The sequence below is a fragment of the Ochotona curzoniae genome, unplaced genomic scaffold (assembly GCF_017591425.1).
Source record: "Ochotona curzoniae isolate NIBS_2020 unplaced genomic scaffold, NIBS_Ocur_1.0 contig_21, whole genome shotgun sequence".
Classification (NCBI taxonomy): domain Eukaryota; kingdom Metazoa; phylum Chordata; class Mammalia; order Lagomorpha; family Ochotonidae; genus Ochotona; species Ochotona curzoniae.
In genome coordinates, this window is record NW_024465322.1 from 11,195,505 (window position 1) to 11,222,189 (window position 26,685).

General features: G+C 39.5%; 1 protein-coding gene across 1 annotated transcript in view; it reads left to right on the top strand.

Annotated features, from left to right (window-relative positions):
• The window catches only part of TLL1 (tolloid like 1), a 101,844-nt gene extending 75,607 nt beyond the window's left edge, over nt 1-26,237 (top strand). The window contains exons 16-21 of the mRNA XM_040971421.1: nt 1,996-2,176; nt 9,432-9,557; nt 11,873-12,000; nt 20,113-20,326; nt 25,074-25,324; nt 26,038-26,237. Coding sequence (XP_040827355.1) covers nt 1,996-2,176; nt 9,432-9,557; nt 11,873-12,000; nt 20,113-20,326; nt 25,074-25,324; nt 26,038-26,172 — 1,035 coding nt within the window. The 3' untranslated portion in view covers nt 26,173-26,237. The remainder of the gene's footprint in view (nt 1-1,995; nt 2,177-9,431; nt 9,558-11,872; nt 12,001-20,112; nt 20,327-25,073; nt 25,325-26,037) is intronic.
• Nucleotides 26,238-26,685: the final 448 nt, after the last annotated feature.

The window sequence follows — 26,685 nt, forward strand, 5'->3', positions numbered from 1 at the left end:
AAGTTTTAAAAAGAAAAAAGACATTCCGTTACCTCATGGGGAATTCAAGTCTGCACGGTCATAGCTGCATAGACTTGAGAGAATTGTAGAAGTTTAGGAATGAACGGATTGCTTCTGTTTTCTTTGTGAATGTCCTTAGTAAGTTTCACAATCAGAAAGAATACAAGCATTTCTCTCAGTGTATTTTTTCCACATGGACCTTTTTTAAAAGTTGTTTTAGTTTTTATTTCTTTTGAAGAGAATATTGAAATAAGGAACATTATTTTTATAATATTTTTATGAAGGCCTTATATGAGCTTTTGAAATATGAGTTTTGAAAATCAGAATTTTACTACCAATTCTGTGATTTTCAATGAAGTTAGCGTAGGGTGACATCTATTGTCATATTTTTTCTGTGAAACTCTTCGTTATGACAGGTGTGACATTGTCACTGATTTTTTTGATAGATGTTCCCTATGTAAATTGAGCTTTGTTTTCTCAAAGCATTATTCTCAGAGGGTGGTTGTCAGTTATGGTAGAATTCTTTTCAAATTTTGTTAACAGATTCCAGAATTCTTTCATTTATAATTATGTTATCATGTGGAAAGTCATTAGAGAATTGTCCATTTCTGTGCTTTGATACTGTAGCTGTTTAAATTAACAGCCATGAACAAAAATATAGAAATGGGAATCTTGCATGATACCACTACACCAGCGGCGCTGCTTAAAAAAATACAGAAATGGAATTTTGAGTTGAGTGTACAGCTTCATTATTTTATACATTATGTATATTTTCCAAATAAACTTCAATGAATTTGAGTTTGGAAATATTCTACACTACTTTAAAGCTTCATTATTCTATTCATTATGTATATTTTCCAAATAAACTTCTATGAATTTGAGTTTGGAAATATTCTACACTACTTTAAAGCCCATTCAACAGAAACTACAGTTGCAACAAAGCAGATTGAAAAAACATCATTTTTTTTTCCTAAGAAAATGTTACTCATTTTTTACTTAATGGGAATGACAGGAACCAGTAATTCCAGCTGATGTTTCTCAAAGCACAAGTCTTGCCCTAGGGTTGGATCACATGCGTTTCTAAATTTTACTAACTACATATTCATGTGATAAGGTTATTCACACGAGCGGTATTTGTTAGGATGTGCTGTATTATGAAAGCTTTGGAAAAGTGTGTTAACAGAATGTTAGTGCCGGGGATTCACTTAGCTTCTTCTACGCTGTCGTTTGAACTTTTTCTCCATTCTTTTGAGTAGAGTTCCTATTGGCTCGCGTCCCTTTGAGTAGACTTCCTATTGGTTCGCGTCCCTTTGAGTAGACTTCCTATTGGTTCGCGTCCCTTTGAGTAGACTTCCTATTGGTTCGCCACTCAGTCATCATTCAGAAGAGCATCGTGTGCGATGAGGAAGCCGGAAAAGCAACGTGCCTGTTTTTATACACCAGTCCCTGTCTTTGAAGGTTTTTAATGGCGCATTCCTCCAAGCTCCATACGAAGCCAGAAATGTTGGCCAAGTTCTATAAAAATTTCTGAAGCTCAGTTTCTTCATCTTCACTCTAAAATATACGGTTTCTGTTGCTAATGGTGATTTTATAAGCTAAGCGTATTTGCTTGTACGTATCAGTGATAACCAAGACCATCTGCAAGAAGCAGTTGCTCAGTTCCTACAGAAATTTTTTGAGTCACATTAAAAATAACAGAGTTGTTCTCTTGTGATTACCAGCACCCACCTCTCTACAAACATTGATCTCAACTCTTCACTTTTCATATTTTGAGAAAACTGTACATTATCAACGCAAGCATATCTGTGCGTCTTCATCCTCTCTGTCCCCAGTTGTTCCTTCTGACTCAGAGCACCCCCGTAGCTGGCTTTAGTTCTCTACTCTTATTCATTTTGATCCGTAGTACAGAAGTGAAGCGGGGCACATGACTCTGAGGTAGGTGACGCTCATTTAATACCCTGAGGTCTGCTGACTGCTGCGACCATGTTTTTGTAGGTTTGCAAATACGATTATGTGGAGATCTGGAGCGGGCTCTCCTCCGAGGCGAAGTTGCATGGTAAATTCTGTGGTGCCGAGGTGCCAGAAGCGATCACGTCCCAGTTCAACAACATGAGAATTGAATTCAAATCTGATAACACTGTGTCCAAGAAGGGATTCAAAGCACATTTCTTCTCAGGTACAAGCCTTTGCATGCTGCACGTGTGAGTTGCTGTATGAAAAGTGGATCGGCTTCAATTGTCTGGTAGCTGGTTTATAATTTTATGTAAATATAACTTGGAGGCACTTTTATTCTTTGTTTAATGTTGTTTTGTTCAAAGTGAGGTTGTTTATGGCGCGATGTTGTCTGCCTTCATTACCATGTTCTATAAAATCTAATCAAGTGTTGTAAACTTGGGTAAAACAACACAAAACAATAGCATTTTCAGAGACTTAAATGTTTGCAGGTAGATGGAATCCTGCCACCGACTTTACAAAATGAACAGATTTTTTTTAGGAAAAAATGTTTGTTTTTTGTTTTAGAAAATGATGTTTCATTGTAGCTGCATTTTTATTCTTACTCTCTTACAGCATATTGCTTCATGTTTTCACTCATTACCAGGCTCATGTTAATTGTATGCCTTACCATATCATTATATAAATAAAGCAAGAAACCTAGAAATATGCCAGCTATGATCTTACTGAGGATATACTAACAGGTATATTTAATGGATTGAAATTTCATGTGTGGAATTGAATGTTTGGTTTAACCAACTCAAAGTAAGATCTCTTTCTCCAAGAACTGAAATTTAATGAAAATCTTCCCCCAGTATTCCAAGATTATATAAAGATTTCAGTGAAAACCGTTTGTTTCCTCGATCTCAGCTGCATGTTATAGAAAAACATTGTTTTAAAACTTCAAAATAGATAAAATCATCATAAACCTCAGCACAGCAAGCTATTCTGCTCTTTCAACTGGCAAGCAATTTCAAGTGGCTGAATTGCAATTATGTTTTAATATCAAGTAATTCAGGTGGAGTTCATTCAAAATCTATTTATTCCAGTTCCCATGTGTTTAAACATTAATGAGATTTGCAATGTCCAGGGTTTGTTTGAGGTTTTCCGTGTAATTGAAGTTAATGGTTCACAAGTTCTATTGAGTGTCAAATACAAAAGACCCATGAAAAATGCAGGTTACATTAAAAATGGAATTGAGCAATAATGAATATATTCCATGAACTTTCTGAAGTCCTCTCATCCAGGGGACCCCAACCACCTGTCTTACACAGCTGCATGGCCTTATGCACTTACCTTTCTCTTCTAAATATTTGTTTTTTTAAGTTGAAATTATGAAGTAAGCAAATTTCCTCATAATGTTCAAAGTGTTTGGGAAAAATCTTAGGAAAAAATCCCTTTTTTTCTGTTACCCAAGTTTGTCTACATTGATAATATTACCCAATAACTTTGATCTTCTTATAGAATGAAGGAGCTTTAAATTTTATTCATTAGTCAATAAATATTCATACAAGTTAATATTAGGACAAGTGTGTGTTGAGTTGGGTTAATTTCTAACTTTCTTATTACAGATTATTGAATAAATGTCCCCATAGTGTATCCATTAAACAAAAGCTATTTTACAGAGACTCAGTTTTAAATAGTTATGTTTATAAACAATGTTCTAAAGAATTTAGAATTTTGGCTTTATGAAAACTTAATGAGAAGTAGATCATGCTCAGCTACTTTTTCCACATTCTTTTTCCAACCGTGATTACCAAAGAATTCAACAATAGTCAAAAAGAAACATTTCATAATAAGTGGTTCTTTATTATTTGGAAAGGAAACCTGTTTAAAAATAAATTTTAGCTTTCTGGCAGTTACGTGCTCCAGTAGGAACACATAGACACAAATATGATTAAGTTTTATGTTTGCAGTGAATTAGTGTATCGCTAATATTGCTTTCAGTGTATTATTAACTAATGAGATAGCTACATATGGGATTTTAGCTACTCTTACTAAAATGTTTGGTTTCTTAAATAAATGCGTTTTAATTTTAAATTAGAAATGTATCTGTTGAAACCTATTCTAAGAACAATTTAGGAGAATGTTAATCACTGATTTGTATCACTGCCATGTTCATAAAATTAATAAACTCTCACATGTAAATTCTGATTAAACATCAGAAATTATTCATAAAAATTTTGTGGCAAAACAATCTGGAAATTACTGGGCTTTTAAAGAAGATTTTATTTACTTATTTGACTGGCAGAGGGACAAAAAGGGAGAAGTAAAAGAAATCATGTTCAATAGCAGAAAATAGTTAACTTGGATTTTTAAGATGTATTTTTATTGGAAAGGTAGATCAGATTTATAGAGAGAAAGAGTCGCAGAGAAAGATACTCCATCTGCTGGTTCATTTCCCAAATGGCCACAACATCTGGAGCTGAGCTGTTCTGTAGCCAGGAGCCAGGAACTTCTTCCAGGTCTCCCATGTCGGTGCAGGGTTCCAAGGCTTTGGGCCATCCTCCATTTGTTCCCAGGCCACAGGCATGGAGTTGGCTGAGAAGTGGAATGAACTGGGATTCGAACTGGTGCCCATGTGAGATCTTGGCATTTACAACGTGAGGATTTAGCCATTAAGCCATTGTAGTGGACCCGATTTTCAACTTTCACTACAGAAATTCAATTGTGTTGTCCGGTTTTGATTCCAGAGGGTATTTAAGAGTAACAGTGAAATTATTTTAAATCAAGCAAACAAAATCAATAAGGTTATTTGAATTTTCCATAGAAGGTGTTGTCTGTTCATTGACCTAGCTGATACAGAAGATGGTGACAGAGGCTTTCTATGGAAAAGAAAACAGTCTAACATTCTTTGCTGTCATCATCTTGAACTGAATGCAATTTGTTACCAGATGAACAGTAATGATTCACTTTATTTAGTGGTGAATCACTTATCTTTATATGCAACTACAGAGGCATTCTTGATGCAGTTGACTTACTTTAAGAGGTTGAACAAATGGAAATGCATTTTTCCGAGAACAAAGCAATTTTTAAGTGCATTTTCTTAAAGGGAAGATTGAAGATAAAACGGCCACATTTGTAAACTTGACTTGCTTTTAAAAGCAATGGTTGTGTTTGTTCTTTGGAACTAATATAACAAATGGTGTTAGGCACTAGGACTCAGCAACGTCCTAGCTTCTTTAAGCAGCCTTTATTAATGGTGCGACTTTTGTCATGATTCCTGCTGTGATGACAACGGGGAATTTGAAGCTCAAAGCTCATTTAATAGCAGGCTCCCTTAGCGCTCACTTCTATGGGAATGCTCTATTACTTTTGGACCCACACACTCCTTGTTGGCAGGATTGCAGACTCCCAATTTATTTCTGTCTGCAATGAATATAAGAAGCCAGCAAAATAGCTTAAACACTGCAGTTTCATAACTGTAAATTCCAATGATGCCTACATTAGCTCCTCACCCCACCTGCATTTCTCTCTGTAAAATTAGAGTTGTTTCTTTCATGAATGTTCTTCTATATCCTGTTTCTCATGGTACGGTTGTTGGTATTTGTGAATGAAATTCAACCTGATACTACTCTAACCAAACTTGTAGATATCAGTGCTACCAATTATAACTAGTAACAGGGTTGTAACATCCACACATAATTTTAAATCCTCAAGATTTGTTTTAGTGAGATTTCAGTATTCCCTGTGTTTTTGGAGAGACCACATTGTGTCAGTGGAGCTGATCACTTCTTCCTTAGGTGTGTGCTGACCTTGTGTGCTGCGCTGTGTGTGGCTGTGTGGTGTGTGCTGACCTTGTGTGCTGCGCTGTGTGTGGCTGTGTGGTGTGTGCTGACCTTGTGTGCTGACCTTGTGTGCTGTGCTGTGTATGGCTGTGTGGCATGGGTGTGCATCGACCTGGTTCTCAGCTTGAGCATTCTGTCCAGGATGTTTCTGGTTGTTTCTGGTGTGTGGACCATTTGTTTCTTTTCCTTACAGACAAGGATACTTTCTGAAAAGACACTTTTTTTTTTGAAGCTTGCAACAACTTGATACAGATTGCCACTTCAGTTCTGTTCAGCCTGTATTATTCATGGGCACATGACCTCTGATAGCCTCAGAGATCAGCTGTAGACCTCTGGTGGGAAAAACATGCCAGCCCCCTTCTTCCTCACAATGCACCTTTTCTTCATCTAACCTGGAGGAATGGAGAACAGAGATGTCCTTCCCAAGAAAGGCACCCGTTTCCATGAGCTGATGAATAATGTTTTAATTTCTCCTCAACAAAATATTTGTTTCCATCAATCACTAATAAAAATGTCCTTTATTTGTGTCTGCTCAATGAAAATGATAGAAAATTTCCAATGCATTATTGAGACAGTTCTCAATTATTAACGGTATCTTGCTGACATTACATGAAGCATTAAAAACTGAGCTCTCTTTCCTTGGGTGTGCAGTATTCAGTAGAGTCTACAGAATTTATGTTTTAAGGGGAGGAAAGAAAATGGAACCATAGCTCAGTCATGTTAGTAATACTTTTCCTTTCTGAGTTCATGAATTTCCACAAATAAGAAATCTAGAAAAGGTTTTTTGAAATTTCTTCTTATGATGTTATTATTTTTTATCAAGATAGATGATCCAAAATTGCATTCCCTTTAATTAGAATAGTTTATTAACCTATGTTTGAAAAGTAGCTTTGAAATAACAACTTTGTATTTGCAACTATGAGACATCTTAAACTATTCATAACTGGGAGGCATACTAAACTAGTAGGTTAAAAATGCAGCTTTCTCGGCCTTGTATGATGTAAAACATCTGGATAATTTTAAGTAATTCATTGATTTCCTGAAATGTTCTCTTTTCATATGACAGACACATGGAGGCAGTTTTACATGATAGTTTTCTGGACATGATGATTTTCCTTTCCTGCTTCTAACTGTACTTACACCATTTAGTTACAATTTGGAGTGATGATTAAAATGTTCTAGTGTCCTAATTGATGAATCTTAGCTTTTATGTCATCTTCATTAAATTACGTATTGCAAGTATGTGGGGAGAGAAGCAGGAAAACATTGATAAACTGTGGAAGTGAAACATAGCAAATGCATGGATAATTATAGTGTAAAATGATACTAATTTCTTATTATTCCTTTTCTTTATTTCCTTTTTCTCTGCCCTTTCCTTCTTGTTCTTCCAGAAGATTCTTTTAAACATCATTCTCCCAGCATAGCAGAACTTTGAATAGTTGACTAAAAAGATGCAATTTGATTTAGTTTGTTTTATTTCCCTCTAGATGGCATTGTCACAGTTCACTTTATGTTGTACCAAATCTTGAAAATAACTATGCCTAGATAAATCTTCTAGTAAATGATATTTGCACCAGAATATTGGGATGGGAGACATACATTCACACGTGTTACTGGATAATGTATGTGTTGTTTACATTTTAGCATTGTTGAGTCTCTCGTGCATGGCGATGCACATAGATGCTCATAGAAGCATGCTTTGGGCAGTCTTGCCTCCTCTGGTTTGTTGCTGAGCAGCTCATCCATTTACTGGCCAAAGGCAAATGTGGACTGATTTTCTCTAAATTATTTTGTGCATAGTTTGTAGGTTTCTGAACCGATTGTAAGAGCCTGGTTGGTCTACAATACTATTAATGCTTATTCTCAAAGCTTACTCTAAATAAATAAATGACTACTTTTAGATACATATTTTTATAGGAAATAAATGCCTATTTCAGAGTAATTTTGACACCTGGAATTTTTTCACTGTTTTCCCATTGAACAAAGACAAAGTTTGTTTACTGTATTCACTTATGAGAAGGAATTTTGCTAAAGCTTTTTAAATACAGTGCTCCTGGAAAGCCACAGGAAGATAAAACTTTCAATAATTTACAGCCAAATTGCCTGAATTAGAAAGTGCTGGGACTGAGTCCACGGCAGTAGGAAGTGTGGTTTACCGAAAAGCCCTTCTGTATGGGACATCCATAGTTCATGAACCATAACTCATTGTTCATACAATTCAAGCAGTGGCGCTTCAAAATGATGCTCAGTTACTCTGAAATGCAGTGGACGAGCAATTCTCTCAATGTCTGATTTACTTTGCTTTTAGTATTGGATGCTCTTTTCAGGAATTATTTCCTCTCCTCCACTTTGTAAACATTTTTTTCTTAGTCTTCATAGTATTAAGAGTGATGGAAGTGTCAACAACAGGTGAACACTAGGCCCCAATTATATTGATTCTGATGTATTTTTTAAAAACTGTGAAATTGTATGTATTTGAAATTGTCCAAGATGCCCAATGCATAGCTGTTAATTCTATAACTGTGTATGCATTGTTATGCAGTCACCAAAAAGAAAAACAAATGCAATTGTAAAACTGATAGACCCTTTATAAAGATACCTTCTCCAAACTTATCTATATAAATAGCAGTTTGATCAAAAATAAGCAAAAATATTATACTTTGCTTGCCACACTGAGCAATCTTGTTTTCACTGGAAAAATCAGCTGATGGTGCAGAAATCTGCATTCACTGTGACTGCTGATACGAATGTTAGGTGCCCTTTTCGTGCTCTGCTTGGCAGTGAGGGAAGTCTGAGGGATATGTGTCAGGACCAATCTCCTAGTTTCCCCTTTAACGGCCAAGTGAGCCATGGAATGATAGCTAACACACCTCACTGGATCCACTCTCTGTTAATCTAGTTTGGCTTTTCTCCTTGTCCCAAATTTGTTGGATGTTTCTTAAAGCTCACACTTCCCATTCTATCCTCTATTTTTTTTCTAGTTTGCTGAAACAAACTTTTAAGGGATTACTTGTTAATGAACTGGTCTGCCAGAGTAGATTTGTTGAAAATATACAAATTAAGTTTCTTCTTTAGGATAGTGTAATGTTGCTTTTTTTCCACCATGGAATCTTACAAAATGTCAGATTCATTAGTGTGAAGTTAATGAAAAAAAATATAACTACAGTCATTCTAATTTTACTGAGTAATATTTTTATAAAAAAATAAAGGATTATATGCACATCGTGGAACCTTATTTAGCCTCTGCCTGTACACCATGTTTAATATACTAATGTCCTTTTCTCCACTCAAGTGCCACTTTTGCCTTGATTTCAATCCACAATTTTAAATTTACTTGAAAAAATAGGCAATAAATATTTAAGATTGATTGGGTAAGGATCTGTTGGTATTCTTTCTCATACTAAAGATTTCTGTTCCTTTGCAGAAGTGTAGAAAGATAAAAATTGTTTACCTTGCACAAATGGTTGTGGAAACTCAATCTATGAGACAAGGCTCCACACTGAACAAGGAAAAAGTCCTAGATCAGAAAAAGGCAAAGCTGTGACTTAGTTTACCCTTTGCCAGCTTAAAGTTAGCTAAGACTAAATCCCTGTCTTGATACGCTGTGTTTGTAAAGCTCTTTACTAAGCTGTGGGTTTATCTGTTTACCAGACAAGGACGAATGCTCTAAGGATAATGGTGGCTGTCAGCATGAGTGCGTCAACACGATGGGAAGCTACGTGTGCCAATGCCGCAACGGATTTGTGCTGCATGAAAATAAACATGACTGCAAGGAAGGTATGCACAGACATGCTCTTTGCTTGACAAAGTGTCACATTTCATGGGATTTTACCACAGCACTGTTTACAAGTAGAGTTGACCATTTAAATGAGTAACATCATTGTTGAATATTGAAAGGCTAAACAAAGATTGTGTGTAATGTTCAAAGACCTAAGGCATACTGTCAAAAACCTCATTATAACGATATTACCTAAAAAATTTTGCACTTCACACATGGATGACGTTAGAACAATCTTGTATGACAAAGGGTATTCTGTGATGTCTTCTGGTAGCCAGAAAGTCACATTATTCCCAAGTCTTTGTAGAAAATGCCTTGCTACACAATCCACGTTTAAACTTAACTGGTGCTAAATGTTTTGCATTTGGTGTAATATCCCTTATAAAAATATCTCGTGTATGTGCTATGTTAAGTGATGTCCTTTTAAATACCAGGAGTGTCAAACACAAATGCCGGCCAAAGGAAAAACATTTGAAAATGGCAGCTGCAGTGTCATTTAAAGTGTTATGTCACAGTCCTGGCCAAAGAAAGCGTACTTACAGTGCCATTATAGTCCACCAGATATTGTTGTTGAGGCCTTAGACAATTTCAAGCTTTTGTTTTTTCTCTCTTTTTTTCCCTTCTATTTTATTTTTAATTTTATGGTACAGTTTTGTAGGCTCTGGTATTTCCCTTACCCTCTCCACAAATTTCTTCCCCCCAACTGGTTTTGCCCATATTATTACAGTAGTATAGTCATTCATAAACAGTCATAAGTCTATCATGCTGCTGTTTAAGTGTGTCCTGACATTGCTGGTACAGACAATATAAGACAGTCCAGTATTCCATTGTATAGATCTATCCATTCATTGGGAGTCCAGCTTTGATTTGGAAGTAGAGATACGTACTGCACTGTATCTTCACACCTGGATATGATAGTCTCTATTATGCAGTTACTACATATTCCCTTAAATGAGAAACCATGAAGCCACATCAACAACAGGAAAAAAGTTGAAAAAATTTACAACACCATGGAGATAAATAACATGCTACTGAATAAACAATTTGTTGATGAAGAAATAAAACAGAAAACAAAAATCCTTATTGGAGGAAATGGTGCTACTATGTGATCTATGAGACAACGAAGAATTTAATAAGAGAAAACAAATTATTTTGAGGAAATGAAAGTAACAACAAATATCAAAACCCATGGGCTGCAGCAAAAACAGTATTGAAAAGGTTATTGATCTTACAGCTTGCATGGTAGAATTTCATTCTTTTTAATGCTGGGTATTATTCCATTGTGTAGATGTACCACAGTTTCTTTAACCTCTCCTCTTTGGATGGGCGTCTGGGTTACTTCCATGTCTTTGCTATTGCAAATTGTGCTGCTGTAAAAATAGGATTTCAGATCCCCTTTTTACATGCAGATTTCATTTTCTTTTGGATATATTCCTAGCAGTGGGAAAGCTGGGTCATATGGCAGGTTTATTTGGAGTTCTGTAAGCACTCTGCATGCTAGTTTCTATAGTGGATGAACTAGCTTGTACTCCCAGCAGCAGAGAAGAAAGGTACCTCTCTCCTCACATCTAAGCCAGCAGGTGCTGTTAGTAGCATTCTGAATGTCGGCCTACCTCACTGGAGGTAGGTGATTGCAAGGGAGCCTGAACATCTGTTTTAAGCTATCATTTCAGTCCTCTCACCCTCTATGACCTAGATGGGAACAAGAAATCATTATTCTGTTTGGGTGTCTCCCTTTGAAGGTCCTCCAGCATTTTCAACTTTATTTTATGCCTAATTTGAAAACAGAACTGTTAAGGAGGATTTCGCAACAAAAGTCATACGTATATGTAGATGGATTGATAGTTGAAAGCAGCCATGATGAAATATCAATGGTTTGAATACACACTGGACTGCTAGAGATCCTGAATTGACCCTTCCCTCATTTAGTTTCACTCAAAATAGCATAGTCCATTGATGTTTGTATGTGACCCTGCACTCCTTACTAAGTGTTGATATTGTTGATATTCTTGATTGCCAATATGTGGTGTCCAGTTAATGTCTGAGCCTACAGACCTAACAGTTGGAAACAGGAAATGATTTTCTTTCATGCATTTATCTGACTCATACCAAAGCACTGAGTTTCCTGTTGCTCAGGCAACAAACCTTGCCCAGTTATGCCAGACAAGGTATTTGTCAAAGCAGGTGTAGGTGGCAGCAAGAGTGGAGTGATGACTCACTGGTGTCCAGGAAGATCCTCTCAACAGAGTGGAGGGCAATAGACTGCTTGCTTTCTAGGGCTGCACACTGACTGATGTCATTATCCTTGGCACAGCCGAGTGCGAACAGAAGATACACAGTCCACACGGCCTCATCACCAGTCCCAACTGGCCAGACAAGTACCCGAGCAGGAAGGAATGCACGTGGGAGATCAACGCCACTCCAGGTCACCGCATCAAATTAGTAAGTGAGCACGTCTTTGCTGTAAAGCTGACTGCCCATGTCATTTGTGGCCAGCACGTGGGGATAGAGCGAATGTTTACTGAATAGAATTGAATTCATTGGAAGATGGAAAACATTTTCCTTCTCCTGCTTTCTGGCTTACACAAAACAGAAGCTTGGCTTCCTAGATCAAGGTGGCCACCGTGGCTCACCTCCTGGGTTCCCATCCTGTGTAATTGAACTAGCATTACCACAGTAGCTGCCGTGGAGCCTTATGCTCTGCTTTCCAGTCTATAATGGTGTTTCCAAATGGAAAAATAAGCAGATAAGCAAAAATTCAGAGATTCAAAAAAAATGGGATTTTATAGATGTATGCCCATGTGAATCCTCTCCAACCTCATAAAATGCTTACTTGAGATAGTACAGTGTTCATTATTGCGTGCTGGGTTGATTTCAATTAACATAATGTCCTGTGAATTAATTTGTATGCTGCAGATAACAACACTTACTTCTTTGTAGTGACTAGATTTTCTCTGCTGAAGCAGGCTTACTGGGTTTTCTTTAACTGTTTATCCTTTTGTGGACACTGCCTTTGATTCCATATCGTGGCTGTTGTGAACAGAGGTTCAATAAACATGGGTGTACTGTTTCATTTTCTGTGGATAAATGCCCAAGAGTGAGATTGCTGGACCATGTGAAAGTGCTATTTTTAATATTTTGAGGAGCCGTCATACTGTTTTCCATGATGACTAATTTGCATTCCCACCAACAGTCTGTACGGATTTAATTTTCTGTACATTCTTAGCCCACATTGGTTTTCCTCCCTCTAATAGATACAAGGTGACATCTGGTGGTTTCATATTACACGTCCCTGATTAGTGTAATGTAGCATTCTTCTTCATCTATCTCTTTGCCATCTGCATGTCTTCTCCTGAGAAATGTCTACGTCAGCATCGTCAATTTCTCACAGCTGAGTTGGTTATTGGAGAGGTAAAGGGAGTGAGTTCCCATATGTTGGGCCTCTCGCAGGCGATCCAGCGTTCCCCACACTGATGTCAGGAAGGCAGCCTGACGCTGCCTTGCAGGCTTTTCCTTAGCAGAAAGGTGGGACCTAGACTCCAACCCAGGCACTCCGGTGCTCATCCTAGCTGGGGTCATATGTGCTGACACAAATGGCATCCTCTTTGGTCCATATTTACTCAGTTGTGTTATCTGTCTTCATGATGTTAAGCTATTTGAACCACTTACATATTTTGAAAATTACCTCCTCATCTGATGCATATTTTATACATGTTATTTCTATATTTCTGTACTTTGCGTCTTCATTTTTTTTTTTACTATGCAGAAACCTTCACCTGATGTAATTAGGTTTGTCCATATTGCTTTTTGCAGCTTGTACCTTTGGAGTTAGCTCAGTTGTTGCCCAAACTAATATCACAAAAGAATTTTCCACATTTTTCAGCCCTTAGATTATTGTTAGTACATTTTAAACTTAATTTTTGTTTATGGATTAGGATAAGGAGCCTGTTGCATTGGCATGTGGATAGCTAGTTTTCTCAATATCATTTGAGACTATCCTTTGTTCCATTGCAGGCTTTTGGCATCTTCATTAAAAATCAGTTGACTATAAATACATTGATTTACTTCCAGGCTCTCAGTTCGGACTCGTTGGCTCATGTGCTAAGTTCTTTCTGCTGCTTGTTTCCCCACAGTGGTTGAAACTTGCTGACTTTTGGCAAATGCTTTCTATACATTTATTGAGATGATTATATTGTTTCAGTCCTTCATTCTGTTAAGGTGGTATCATATTTGATGATATGCAAATGTTGAACCATCATTATTACTGGAACAAATCTCACTTGTTCAAGGTGAACAATATTTATAATGTACTGTTGAGTTCAGTTTGCGCGTATTCTGTGGAGGGTTTTTGCCTCCATATTCATGAGTGATATTATCCTGTAGTTCTATTGTTTTGTATTGTCCTTGTCTTGCTTTGGTATCCGGATAAACAATCATTTCTGAAAATTTAATCTATCCAACTAGAAGTAATGGGGAAAATATCATTTAAGACAATTTTATGAGACTAATTTAAAAAAAAATACACATGGTTTCTAATTTTGGAGGCCAATGCTACCTGCTCAGGTCTAGAGTCCCCACATGGCCAGGTCCTTGGCCTGACACAGACACACCCTCCAGATTCCCCTGTGCGAACTAGCCCATCTCAGATCCCTCACTCAGTGTGAGCGTAGGGTCTGGAAGCCCCTAGAAGTCATTCCACATCTGCCAAACATCCCTCAGTTGGATTGGAAGTGGAACCTGGGCCTTAACCCAGGGTAGGCATGCTACCTGGAACCTAAAACAACTGCCCCAATTGTCCGCCCATTTGGTTGGCAAAACATTTTGAAGTTCATCCACATTATACCATTTTTATTATCGTTTCTATGAATTGTTTTCTAAATTATAATAAATTAATTTGAAAGTCAGCAAAACAGAGACTGACAGAAAAACAAACTGACCGGCAGACTGATTGAGATTCGTCAGCCACTGGTTTGTTCCCCCAAATGTCCCTCAAAAACTGGGGAAAGCGAAGCCAAGGTGAGGAGCCCAAAACCTAGTTCATGTTCACCACACGGCAGGCCAGGGCCCTGCGAGGTGAACCGGGCCCTGCTAGGTGAGCCGTGACCTGCCTTCCCACAAGGCTCAACCCAGGAACGCCAGCACCAAGCTCCCAAGATGTATCGTAGATACTGTGCCAAATGCTGAGAAAATAAGTTGGGAGAAAGTAAGTGTCCAAATATTTCTAACAAATCTGTGGTGATGCATTTTATGATTCCAAGAGTTGTTTTCATATTAATGGTAAATTTGTTTAAAAGATTTATTTATTTTTATTGGAAAGTCAGATATACAGAGAGGTGGAGAGACAAAGAGGAAGATCTCCTGTCCTATGGTTCACTCCCCAAGTGGCTGCAATGGCCAGAGCTGAGCCGAGCCACAACCAGGAGCCAGAAGCCTCTTCCGAGTCTCCCACGTGGGTACAGGGTTCCAAGGTTTTCGACTGCTTTCCCAGGCCACAGACAGGGAGTTGGATGGGAAGTGGGGCTGTCGGGATTAGAACCAGCACCAATATGGGATCCTGGTACGTGCAAGGCAAGGATTTTAGCCGCTAGGCTACTGTGTTGGGCCCGATTAATCTGCTGGACTAATCCGTAAGGAACCACGATGTTCTGGGGCTAAACCAGGCTGAAGCCAGTAGCCTGGAACTCCATCTGTGTCTCCCATGTAACGGTGGAAAGCATATGCTGAACTCAAAGATCATTTGAGTTTCTACTCTTAAAGAGCCTACTTACTGGTCTTGTTATTTTCAGAAAGACAGTTTACCTTTTAAGGCTTTGAATTTTTTAAATCTGAGAGCTAGAAATCATGCTTACTTGTGGATTTTGATACATATTGAACAGACTTGCATATAAAGCTTATGTTACAGCACTTTAGTGGTTGCATGCACAGGCTGCATGATGATTGCTTTAAGAACACACACACACACACACACACCAGCTGAATCAAAACATGACTAGGAAAAAAGACTCCTTGCTAGAGAACGCACAGCGTTGGACAGAAATAAGGACGAGGTTCTGCTGTCGCCGACGTCACCTTCTCTCGAGAGCCTCTGTGATTGGTCTACTTTGAAAATGCTCAAGATGGGTCAGCGTTGTGGTGCAGCACGCCAATCTTCCACTTGCGATGTCTGCATCTCTGACCTGAGTGTCATTTCCAGAACCAGCCGGCCTGTTTCCAAGATACCTGCTACAGTGGCTCCAGTGTTTGGGGTCCCCACCACCCCAAGAGGCATCTTGGGCTCTTGACTTTGGACCAGTCCAGTCCTAGCTATAGAGGCCATTTAAGGAGTGAGCCAGTGGGTGAAAGATACTCTCTCTCTCTCTTTCTCTCTCTCCTCTGTCCTGACAATCTGTCATTCAAATGAATGAATATTTAAAAAGAAAATAAACAAAGTGCTTGACTTAGGAAAACACTCAGTGGACTCACGCGCTGGTGTCTTTTCTGTAGGATTTGTCCTAGATTCCAGGTCTTGCCAAGATACGTAGAGGTACAATTCACAGGTGTCTAAGATTTAGAAAGGGTCTCAGCTATTGTCATTTGCTTCCACACCCATCAACATTGTGTGTGTTCACACTTACACAGGACCAGGGAAAGCAAAGCCTCTTTGTTGAGTAAGAAGATGAGTTGGTATTCTGCTTTACTCTGTAATCCCCTGCCAGTTCCTTACGAGGAAAGAATGGCTGTCCCTACGACCAGCTGGGGAGAGGTGACAGGCAGCCAGGCTTGTGCCATTCTGCATTCACTCTGCAGCTGCTCAGGTTATATCAGACTTTTCACTTCTCTTGGTCCATGTGTTCACCAAAGCTAGATTTTATCTCCATGTTGAGAGCAATCATTTTATTAGCCTGTTCTTGTGATTATGTGTAGCATCTCTGTAGGACTCCATGTTTTAGCCAAAGCCTGCATTTTCACTGGACGAACCTCTGCAGGTACTTAGAGGAAAGGCAGCATATGGAAGTCTGGCTGGTGGCCAGCCAGGTAGATTAGACTTGTCTGGGTGTTCTGGAAACACCCAGTTATGACTTCCAGTCTGTAATTACACTTCAGTGTTATTGATTTTGAGTTGAAGTCCTTAATCTCTTAGTTTTCTTATGAGAAGTACATTAGGAGTTCTGATTAAAGAACAAGGTATTCACTCTTTTTTGACCTTTTTAAAACCTAGATTAATAATGCTAGAAATACTGGCATGGTTACAAACTTCTCTGAAATGCGTGAGTGGCCAGCAGTGTAAGTGTGTCAGATTGAACCACCACCTGTGACTCCAACAGCCTCCCTCCCCTGGCCCAGCTCTGCTTCAAGTCCCAGCTCAGATAACACACCTGGGGAAGCTGCAGCAAATGAACCAAGGTGTTGGAGCATTGTCACTCATGGGTGAGACCTGAATGGCCTCCAGAGCTCTTGGCCTCCCCTGGCCCAGCGTCCCTAGTACTTGTAGCCATTTGGAAAGTGAACAAGCAGACAAAAGTTTCTCTCTTTATGCCTTTCAAATAAATAAACCAATAACTAAATTGATCTCACCCAAAGAAAGTACTTAAGTTTCAAAAAGAGTGCCATGTTTTAGTGGCAACCAGTGTACCTTCCTCCCCTGAAGCTTTTCTTACTATGCAATCACCAGAGTGAAGTTGAAGGACCTTTGTGGTAACATTATCTATGGTCTTTGTTCCTGAGGGTTGAAAATTGTCACATTCTATGTCACTGAGATAGAGTCATGACATGACTTGTGTCATGGACTAAGATAACAAGTTGTATTTTACACTTACTGTAAATTGTACAAAAGAAAGTTTTCGCTCCAGTTTTCCCGAGGCTCCTGTAAAGCTGTCTGTGACATAAGCGCATTCTGTTTATTCATGTGAAGGGAACATACGTGGCGTTCTTGCTCAGTGGATTTCTCCTTGGCCCAGGACTTAGGACCAAGTTCAACATGTGAACTAGTTGTACCTTTCAACGGCTGTGATGAGACTGTGAGGTCAGGATCACACAAGCTTTTTCATTAACATAACAAACTACTACCTGTTCCAACTGGAAAATAAAAATCACTTCTATCTTAATGCACAACCCGCATTTGCCTTGCTTGAATATAGGTCAGCTAAGACACCTTTGACTAGTTTGGTCCTTATGGATTCAGTCTGATCCTGTTTCGTAAATTTGACCGGAAACTGGGGGTGGTTGGCTGCAGAGCAGGATCAGCATCACCCAGCCTACCAGCTCAGCCCCTCTCCTCTGTTCTGCTAAACTGACGTCATGATTTACTCAAGACAGCCTGCATCTCACTAAGGAATGTGAAACAGTCACTTAGTAATATGATTCACTAAGTTTCCAAAGTACTGGAGAATCTGTGGCTTGTAAGTTGTGATCCCGTTTTTTGCAACTGGTCTTGGGATATCCTGTTGAATTCCAGTAACCACCCTACCCCGTTTTGTCACAAGCTCCTGTTCTGCACTGTGGGCTTACCTGCTGTTTATGTTTAAATCCCAATCAAATAGACAATTCGTTAACATGCAATGACTTTCAGGTACTATTATTTTTCTGAGACAATGTTTTTATTTCCTCGTGCTTTGTGCTAAGTTGCTTGTACTTCCATGTACAATATTGATGGCTGGTTAACTTCAGGAGAAGCAGAAGCAGAACCAGTTTTGTCTGGCTTCCTGTAAGAAGCTGGTCATAATGAGATGGAAGCCAGAGAAATGACTAAGTAGGCTTACCCAGGGATCGGTTCAGGGTGTCGCACGTGTCAGGAGACGGGTCCGCTCTGCTCTGTCCTGGGTTGCAGACGCCGCTAGAGTCTCCTTCAGGGCAAGCTCAAGTAGCTTCATCGCGATGCTTCCCTTGCTGCATTTTTGTTTACAACTAGATTCTTTGTACAGTCTTCCTCATTCTTTCACGCTCACTCTTTTAACTTGATAGGGAAGGAAGGATGAGTCCGATGGGGTAGAGATCAGGCTCCCATTTGTGTGTCACTCCCCAGGTGCCAGCTGTGGCAGGGGCTAGCTGGAGTGAGCAGCAACTGAATACTGGTTTCCCATGTGGCTGGCTCTGGTCCAACAGTTGGAGCCATCCCTGCTGCCGCCTGGGTTACAGATCGGCAGGAAGCTGCAATCAGGAGTTGAACTCGGTACTAAATCCGGATACCTCCACAGGAGACATGCGGGACACACAGGTGTCTTAACCTCCCCGCCAAACACCTGCTTCTCATTTTCTCCGATTTCATTGTCCTTGGTTGCAGGAAACAAGCGTTTCCTTTTACTCGTATTAATTATGAGAAACGATGACTCCAAAGTTATTGATGGCTAAGGATGCGTGCAATGAATTGAGAAATACCAGCCCTTTTTTCTTCCTAACAACTTCATTTCTTTCTCTTACTCCCTTCTTAATATAAATTGTTTCTTTCATTTCTTTCTCTATGCCTCCAAAACAAGTGATAGTACGTATCAAAAAAGGGTATACATTGTAGGGTATCAAAAAGGTAACAAAGCCAACAGAGAAAATAACTCGTAGTTGTCTTTGGTGCATGTCTTCAATTAAGTTGAGAATTCGGATCACTTTACTTACACACATGCCAGAATTAATATGTAGATATTTCATGCTGAAGAGAGAAAAATTAAGAGTTTGAAATAAACATATATTTTTTTCATGCCTACTTGCTTTGTAATGTTTTGGTTTTTCCCGATAGATGTAAAGAGAAGTGGTGCTTTAGTTTTTCAGTGTATAGTGTTTTCTGGGGAAAACAGGGTCATAAAGGGCAGTCCCAAATAACCTGGAATAGGAGCAGTTGGAAATTTCAGTCCATGTCAAGTGCATTGTTCTTTATATCCTTTGATATGTTACACATATCATCGTTTTTATCTTAAATTTGCCAAGGGGAGAACTCAGAATTTAATACAAAGGCAACTTGCAATGACTTTTCAATGACTAACAGCAAAGCTTACCAAAATATCCAGTATGCCAAGACGGAAAATACGCATACTGTGTATTTGAATGGTAAATTTAAAGTATTTTACCCCAAAGTCATATCAATAACGTTATGGTTTGCAAGAACAAAATAAAGGAATATATAGTAAAAATCCTTTTGGTTGTAGGCATTATATATAAAGATTTGTTTCATTGAAATTTTGTGTAAGTATACATATTGTTTTTGACTGTTTCTTTATAGTTGAAGAAATCGAAAGTAATCATTTGTGGCCAATGGCTTATGGTCATCAAAATCAGAATGAATCAATTCTTTGAGATTTTTCTTATGATTGCTCTGCATCAAATTGAAAAGACTATTTTTTGCTGTAATGTCTAGATTAAATTAGCTTTGTTTGCAGTAATAGAATTAGTAGCAATAGTCCAATGGTCGAATTTCCCATGGAGCGGTGACACTGTTTCCCAAAGCTTGAACCTTCTGTTGATTTCACAGCCCCTCTCAACACTGCACGATGTGGAGTCCACCCTTTTTGCACACCCCGAGCGTGTTTTATTGAACATCTTTGGAGTGATGTGTAGTTTGTAAAGTGCTTCTCTCTTTTTCTGCATTAGGCTTTTAGTGACTTTGAAATTGAGCAGCATCAAGAGTGTGCTTATGATCACTTAGAAGTATTTGATGGAGAAACAGAAAAATCACCAATTATGGGACGGCTGTGTGGCAACAAGATACCCGATCCCCTTGTGGCTACTGGAAATAAAATGTTTGTCCGGTTTATTTCGGATGCATCTGTTCAGAGAAAAGGCTTTCAAGCCACACATTCGACAGGTCAGCAAATACGGCTCATGCTTCTCTTTTGCACTACGGCACAGGTTTTCCTTCTGGTGAATGTGTGTGTTGAGGCTAGTTACACGATGGTCAAAGAAGCCCCAAGAATGGGAGATGGGATGTCACAGAAACTGCACAAAACGTGAGGGACCAGAGAGATTCCTAGCTAATTATCCTGGCATTGAAGAACGTTGCGGGAAGCCCCACAGTGCCCTCTGCTGGGAATTAGTGCAATCACAAACCATCTCTGAACTCATCAACTTCACTAGAAGTCGAAAGAAGATCCCTTTTTTGTGATTTTTAAGTGACTTTTAACTGTTTGCCGTTGTCCTTGATCTTAGAGTGCCATCTAGTGACAGGATGGATGCATAATGGCTTTGATGCATAGGAGTAGTTGTGAAACAGCACTCGTCCATGAAATTATTTTATCATGGGTTAATGCCGCTTATTTTCTTTTTGTATTACTTTATTTTAGAAAAATTGATTTTTAATTATTCCTTCACCCGATTATGTAGCAGATTACAAGTATCGGTATTGCAGTCTACGAGGAAGACGATGGAATATTCTTATGACTTGTCTAGGTCATGATAGAACTCCTGTCAGTAATACAGCAATGGTTTCTCGTTAAGTAATGCAAGCACCATGGCTTGAGAAAAATCTTTCATCTACCGTAGAAATTTTATATCAATGGAAGATGTTCCCTATATTTGGAACTTATTTATTAGAAATGTTACTAATAAGCAGTTGCAAATCAAAAGGGTGAAAATATGGAATCCTATTGCCTCACCATTTTTCAGGTATCTCACAGTCTTTGGCGTTGTAATAATCTCCATCATTTCTGCCCATGCACCCTACTTGTGCATTGTGTTATGATTAATATTCCATTGGTAGAATTATCATAGTGGAGATTATATCTGAATATTCAAAGATGTAAAATGTGCTTACGTGTATAACTGCATGAAAACACACACGCATACATTAGGGAAGGGCTCCAAAAATTCATGACGATACAGACAAGGACAGAGTGCTTCGTTATGTAAGCTTTAAGCAAAGCCTGTGTTCACATTTATAAACAACGAGGCTCATTTTATGACCCTGTTCTTCTGTTCACATCCATGCACATGAGCAACTCCAAACACTCTCTCTTAGACAAAATGTTTCTGGATATTGCCTAATCCAGCCTTGTTGTCTCAGAAGTGAGGACGCCAGTGTTAAGACTGTTAAGAGGTAACTAACCTAGCACAGAAAGTGGGGAACGGCTTGAATCAGAATCTAGACTTCTCTAATTCTACTCATTTACTCTCACCAAAATGTTCGGCATTATGTGTTTAATTTGTCTTTGTGTACAAATTTTGTTCTCACTTAACCAGCTCTTACAATTCTCTGTGGATTTATTTTGTTTTTATTATTATTTTAAAATGTATCTATTTAATTGAGAGGCAAAGTGATAGAGGGAGATGCCACACACCGGGGGTGGGGTGGGGGAGAGAGATCTTCCAGTCTCTAGTTCACTTCCCAGATGTCCAGAATGGCTCAGGGCTTGTGGACCAGACTGAAGTCAGGAAGCCCTGGGGGTGGTGGGGTCCAGGTATTTGGCCCATCACCTACTGTATCTCAGACATGTCAGCAGGAAGTTGTGGGAGGATCTGGGGCTCAAACCAGCACCCCGGTAGGAAATGCCTGCATCCCGAGTAGATGCTTAACATGCTAATCCACAAACCTACCCACTGAGCAGGTTTAGTTTATCCTGTATTTTCTGGTCTTATGTATTGCCTTCTGTTGATTCTGCCCTTAATGAATCTTTGTACCAAGTTCCTTTATTACACAGCATTTCATCAAATACTGATTGGTGTATCCTTTGGTAGAATATATACAGTGTTAGTAATTTCTTAACTGTTGACACATTACATGGTCTTCCTTTTTTTTATCTAAACACATGTGATGAGAATGGCCACTGAAGGCATTTGTGGGAGCAATTTTAAGATCTTTCTTGATGTCAGTCCTTGACCATCTTCCCCAGTTGAACACAAACCAACACAGGCGACCCTGTCACCAGCCCGGCTTCCCTTCCCTGGGCCTGGTATTTCTTGTTCACCTTCATTTTCCATTTCCCAGAAACAGAGAAAAAGCCAGCCGCTTGCAATGTTTGAAACAACTGATGGAAAGCACTCTAGCTGAAAGTCTGTTTTTTCTGATATCAGAAATAGTTAGGGGTGTTTGCTGAGTCTGCTTAGAAGTCAGCTTGCGAAGAGCTGTTAAGGGGTGTAACCATAGTTTACTTGCCGTGGGGTCCTCCCAGTCAGAGAGAAGCACGTCACCCTCACCCTATTCCTTTTGCTTGCGCAATCTTGCTCCAGGTCACCAGACCTCTTGTGCATTTAATATTTCAGTGTTCATCCTTGAGCAAAGGTCATCCTAGGGATAAAACTCTGTATTTTTTTTTCTTCCGAGCACATTCATGAGAGTGTGAATCATGGAGGGCTGCCTAGAACTTGGGGTGTGCACTGCGATGGCCACACCTGGGGACACACTTGTGAGTCATCTTTCAACACACGTTTTGTTTCTAAATGCCGGGCATTTCTCACACAGCTTCCAGTAAAATGAAATCAGAACATCTCTCTGCAACTTTCAGATATGTAAAGACTCTTTGAAATCCCTTTTCCTGTTTCACTTCTTCCTTGATGTATTCCAAGCTGGGCCTCTCTTGTGAATTCTGGTTTTTGCTTTGGTTGCCTTTTTGCTGTGGGACAGGCCCACAAAGCAAGGTTCTGCTCAAACGCATTTCTCCCCAGGCTAAGGGGGCCTTAGCCATCTTCCTCTTTTTTCAGAAGCCGTTAGCAGGGAGGTGGATCTGAAGCAGAGCCACAGGAGACAAGGAATAGTAATGGTGCCCATAGTCACAAGTGGATTTACTTGCTCTGCTGTAATGCCGTCTCCTAAGTCTATCCTTACTGTCAGCCTTTGAGAGGAACTGAAAGTCTGTAAGTGATACACTGGTGTCTGTGTACCTAGGTTGACTTCAGGAATAATTCTCATACAATGACAATATTCCTGGCTTTAAAAAATGGTTGCTGATTAAGACTGTTAGTTACTGGTTTTGTTTTTTTGGTTCTTTTTTTTTTTTTTTTTTTTTTTTTGGCTTTTCATTTCACACCTGAGTGGATCACAGAATACAGATAATGGCATTTCTCAGAGTAACAAAAAAAAAGAAAAAATGAGAAAAGAGGGGGGGCTGCTTAATCAGGTGATTTTTTCCATGGGTCAAGCAACTTCTGAGCAATCTCCGTGTAGAACCCGATGACGTGTCACCTGGACCTGGGATGTGACTAGCTGTGGCTGCCTTTTTGGCCACTAGTTGTGTCTCTGTTACTTTAATTAAAATACCTGAGAGGAAGCTTGTGGGAAGGAAGGTCTTTCCATCTTTTTACATGTTGCAGGCAGTGGTAGAACAGATGTGCAGAAGTGAGCACGTTTGAGCCAGGAAGCCAAGGGATAGGGTCCTGGAGACCTCACACCAGCCCCACCTCTCAGACGTCATGGTTAGATCAGCCTCCACCATTGATCCGTCAGCCGTTAACAGGCACCATGGGGATTCAAGCTGGACCCTCTCGGTCCGTGACAATCAGGGAAAGGACACCCTTTCGCATCCTGACAGCTTTTTATCCCACTTTGCTCATGTTTGTGTATGAATCACTTGGTGGGGCCCTGGGGATGCCTCTGCCTTGATCTAGTCTCTAGCTCAAGCTACAAAGAATTCTTGAAAAGACTGAGGCAACTCATCCCGAGTGCTGCTGGGTGTCACATGTTTTCACACACAGTTGGGGATTTGTTGGGTCTGTCAGCCTTAAGTAACAAACATGGCAAGCGGCAGAGCAGGTGTTCATGATGTTTATCTGAACAAGAAGCTGTGAACAACACTAGCAGACAGGAAGATACTGGAAGGGGGCTGATGTTACAAAATGCCATAATTAATAAGGGATAGTATCTACCTCAGTAAAATTGTACTGTTCTAGGTAGTAACACACACACACACACACACACACACACACACACACACAAAACCCCTGAGGTTTACATTTTGTTAGATGTTATTTCTTTTCATGTGGATTCTGTGTCCTACTTATAACTGTTTAAAGTTGAGTCCCCGTGACACTTTCCCCATGAAAATATGAGAGTACTTCAACAACTCATAGGATGTGGGATTTAGAAACAGGTTGATTTTGTGGAAAAGCAATGAAATCCATACTTTCTTGAAAATGTGTTATAACAAGCTGTCACATACATTTGCAAAGTTATCTGCACCGAGGTAAACTTATCTCCGGCTTTTCTCATGAACATTTTGAACAGCTCTCACAGCTATGAGATTAAAAACAGTGCTTATGAAATATGAGACTGAAAACAGCAAACATATGTATTGAGCGCTATTAGGGATGGAGGCTTTCTAAGTGGCTACCCTGCGTTAAATATCAAAACCCACTGATGTTGGTAGCATTTATTTTCACCCACACTAATACCATAAAGAGAGGCATGACCCTTGGACCTAAAGTTACAGGGTTGGAAAGTGTTAGAGCTGAGACTCTGGGGAGGACAGCATACACCGAGCTGGTGCCCGTCTCGCGGCTGTGGGCAGTGTGTGTCTCATGTGGGAAGTGGAGGGAAAGTCATAGCATGCTCGCACTTGGTTGACATTGACATGGGACTGAGGCAAGGCCAGTGAGAGAATCGTTTCCTTTCTCTTTCCTGGCAGAGTGTGGTGGCCGGTTGAAAGCTGAGTTCAAGCCCAGGGATCTATACTCGCATGCTCAGTTCGGTGACAATAACTACCCCGGGCAGGTGGGCTGTGAATGGCTGTTGGTGGCAGAACGGGGCTCTCGGCTGGAACTGTCCTTCCAGACTTTTGAACTGGAGGAGGAAGCCGACTGTGGTTATGACTATGTGGAAGTCTTTGATGGCCTCGACTCAACAGCGGTGGGACTAGGTCGGTTCTGTGGATCTGGGGTAAGTATGCTAGTACTGAGATACCATCATCAAGATGAAAGAGACTCCAGGATTTAACAGTGACTCAATGGCAATGTGCCTGAAAAATAGTTCTGTATTAGGAATGCCCCTTAAAAAGTTTGTGAAAGAATGAAATTTTTAAAATTATTGATAGTTTTAAAAAAAATTCTGCAATTGTTCTTCACAGTATACATTTTCTGCCAGCTTTTTCAAGACTCCTGGACAAAATGTAGCATTGGTTTTCACCATTATCACATATCTGCTTCTAATGTGTTTGCCTGGCTGTATCAGATAACATGAATTCATCAATGGGACTTTCTTACCGCTTTTTAGGATCTTTTTATTGTGTAGTATTTATTTCAGTACTTAGGAACCAAAAAAAATAGTTTAGAATAACAGATACATATACCTTTGTCAGATTTCTCAGATTTCTAAATTAAAGCATAACACAAAAGAATATGCATGCCACTCTGAACAACTTTGGGGAGCCGGCAATGTGACACAGAGTACCTGGTTGCTGTGCACATGCCACCAGCACATCATGCTTTCTCAGCCTTGAGTCGCCTAGCTGTAAGGGCGTCAGTCACAGCTACTTTTCAATGTTAACAAGATTCAATTATAACAAAAATGTTTCCAAGCATGCAGTACACTGAAGAAAAAAATTAAAGTCATTCTAATGCTTGCTTATTTGCCTTTTTTTCTTTCTTCTTCAGCCACCAGAAGAAATCTACTCAATTGGGGACACAGTTTTAATTCGTTTTCACACCGATGACACTATCAACAAGAAAGGATTTCACATAAGATACAAAAGCATAAGATATCCAGAAACCTCTCATACCAAAAATTAACACCCCTAAAAACCTCTGTCAGAACTGAAAGGAATGTACATAATGGAGAGAAGACATATTTTTTTGTAAAAAACAAAAACAAAAACAAACAAAAAAACTGAAGATATTAGCACAAATGTTTTATATAATACATTTGAACAAAAGACAACTTTAAGACCAGGAGCATCTCTTTACTAAAGGAGAAGTTCCCATCCAATTGGATCAGCATGGCAAGGGAATATGAACTCTGTTCCTGAGAATGTTGGCAACGTTGGCAGAAGGGCATCACAGGCTCCAAGGAAGACTAGACAAGTTTGACTCCCAGCTTGAAGCAGGCCGTGCAATGCAGACAGTTCTCCCAGGCCTGTGACCCTGAGATGCCCTCTCTGACAAGCGTTCAAGATTTGGGGAACATACAACGATCTTGCCAGTCGAAAACCCCTCTTATCGTGTCTTAGAATAATTGTTTTGACTTTGTATCTCAGATACAATATAAACCAGATCTGTCTAAGATGATGTGAAATGGGGGTCGTT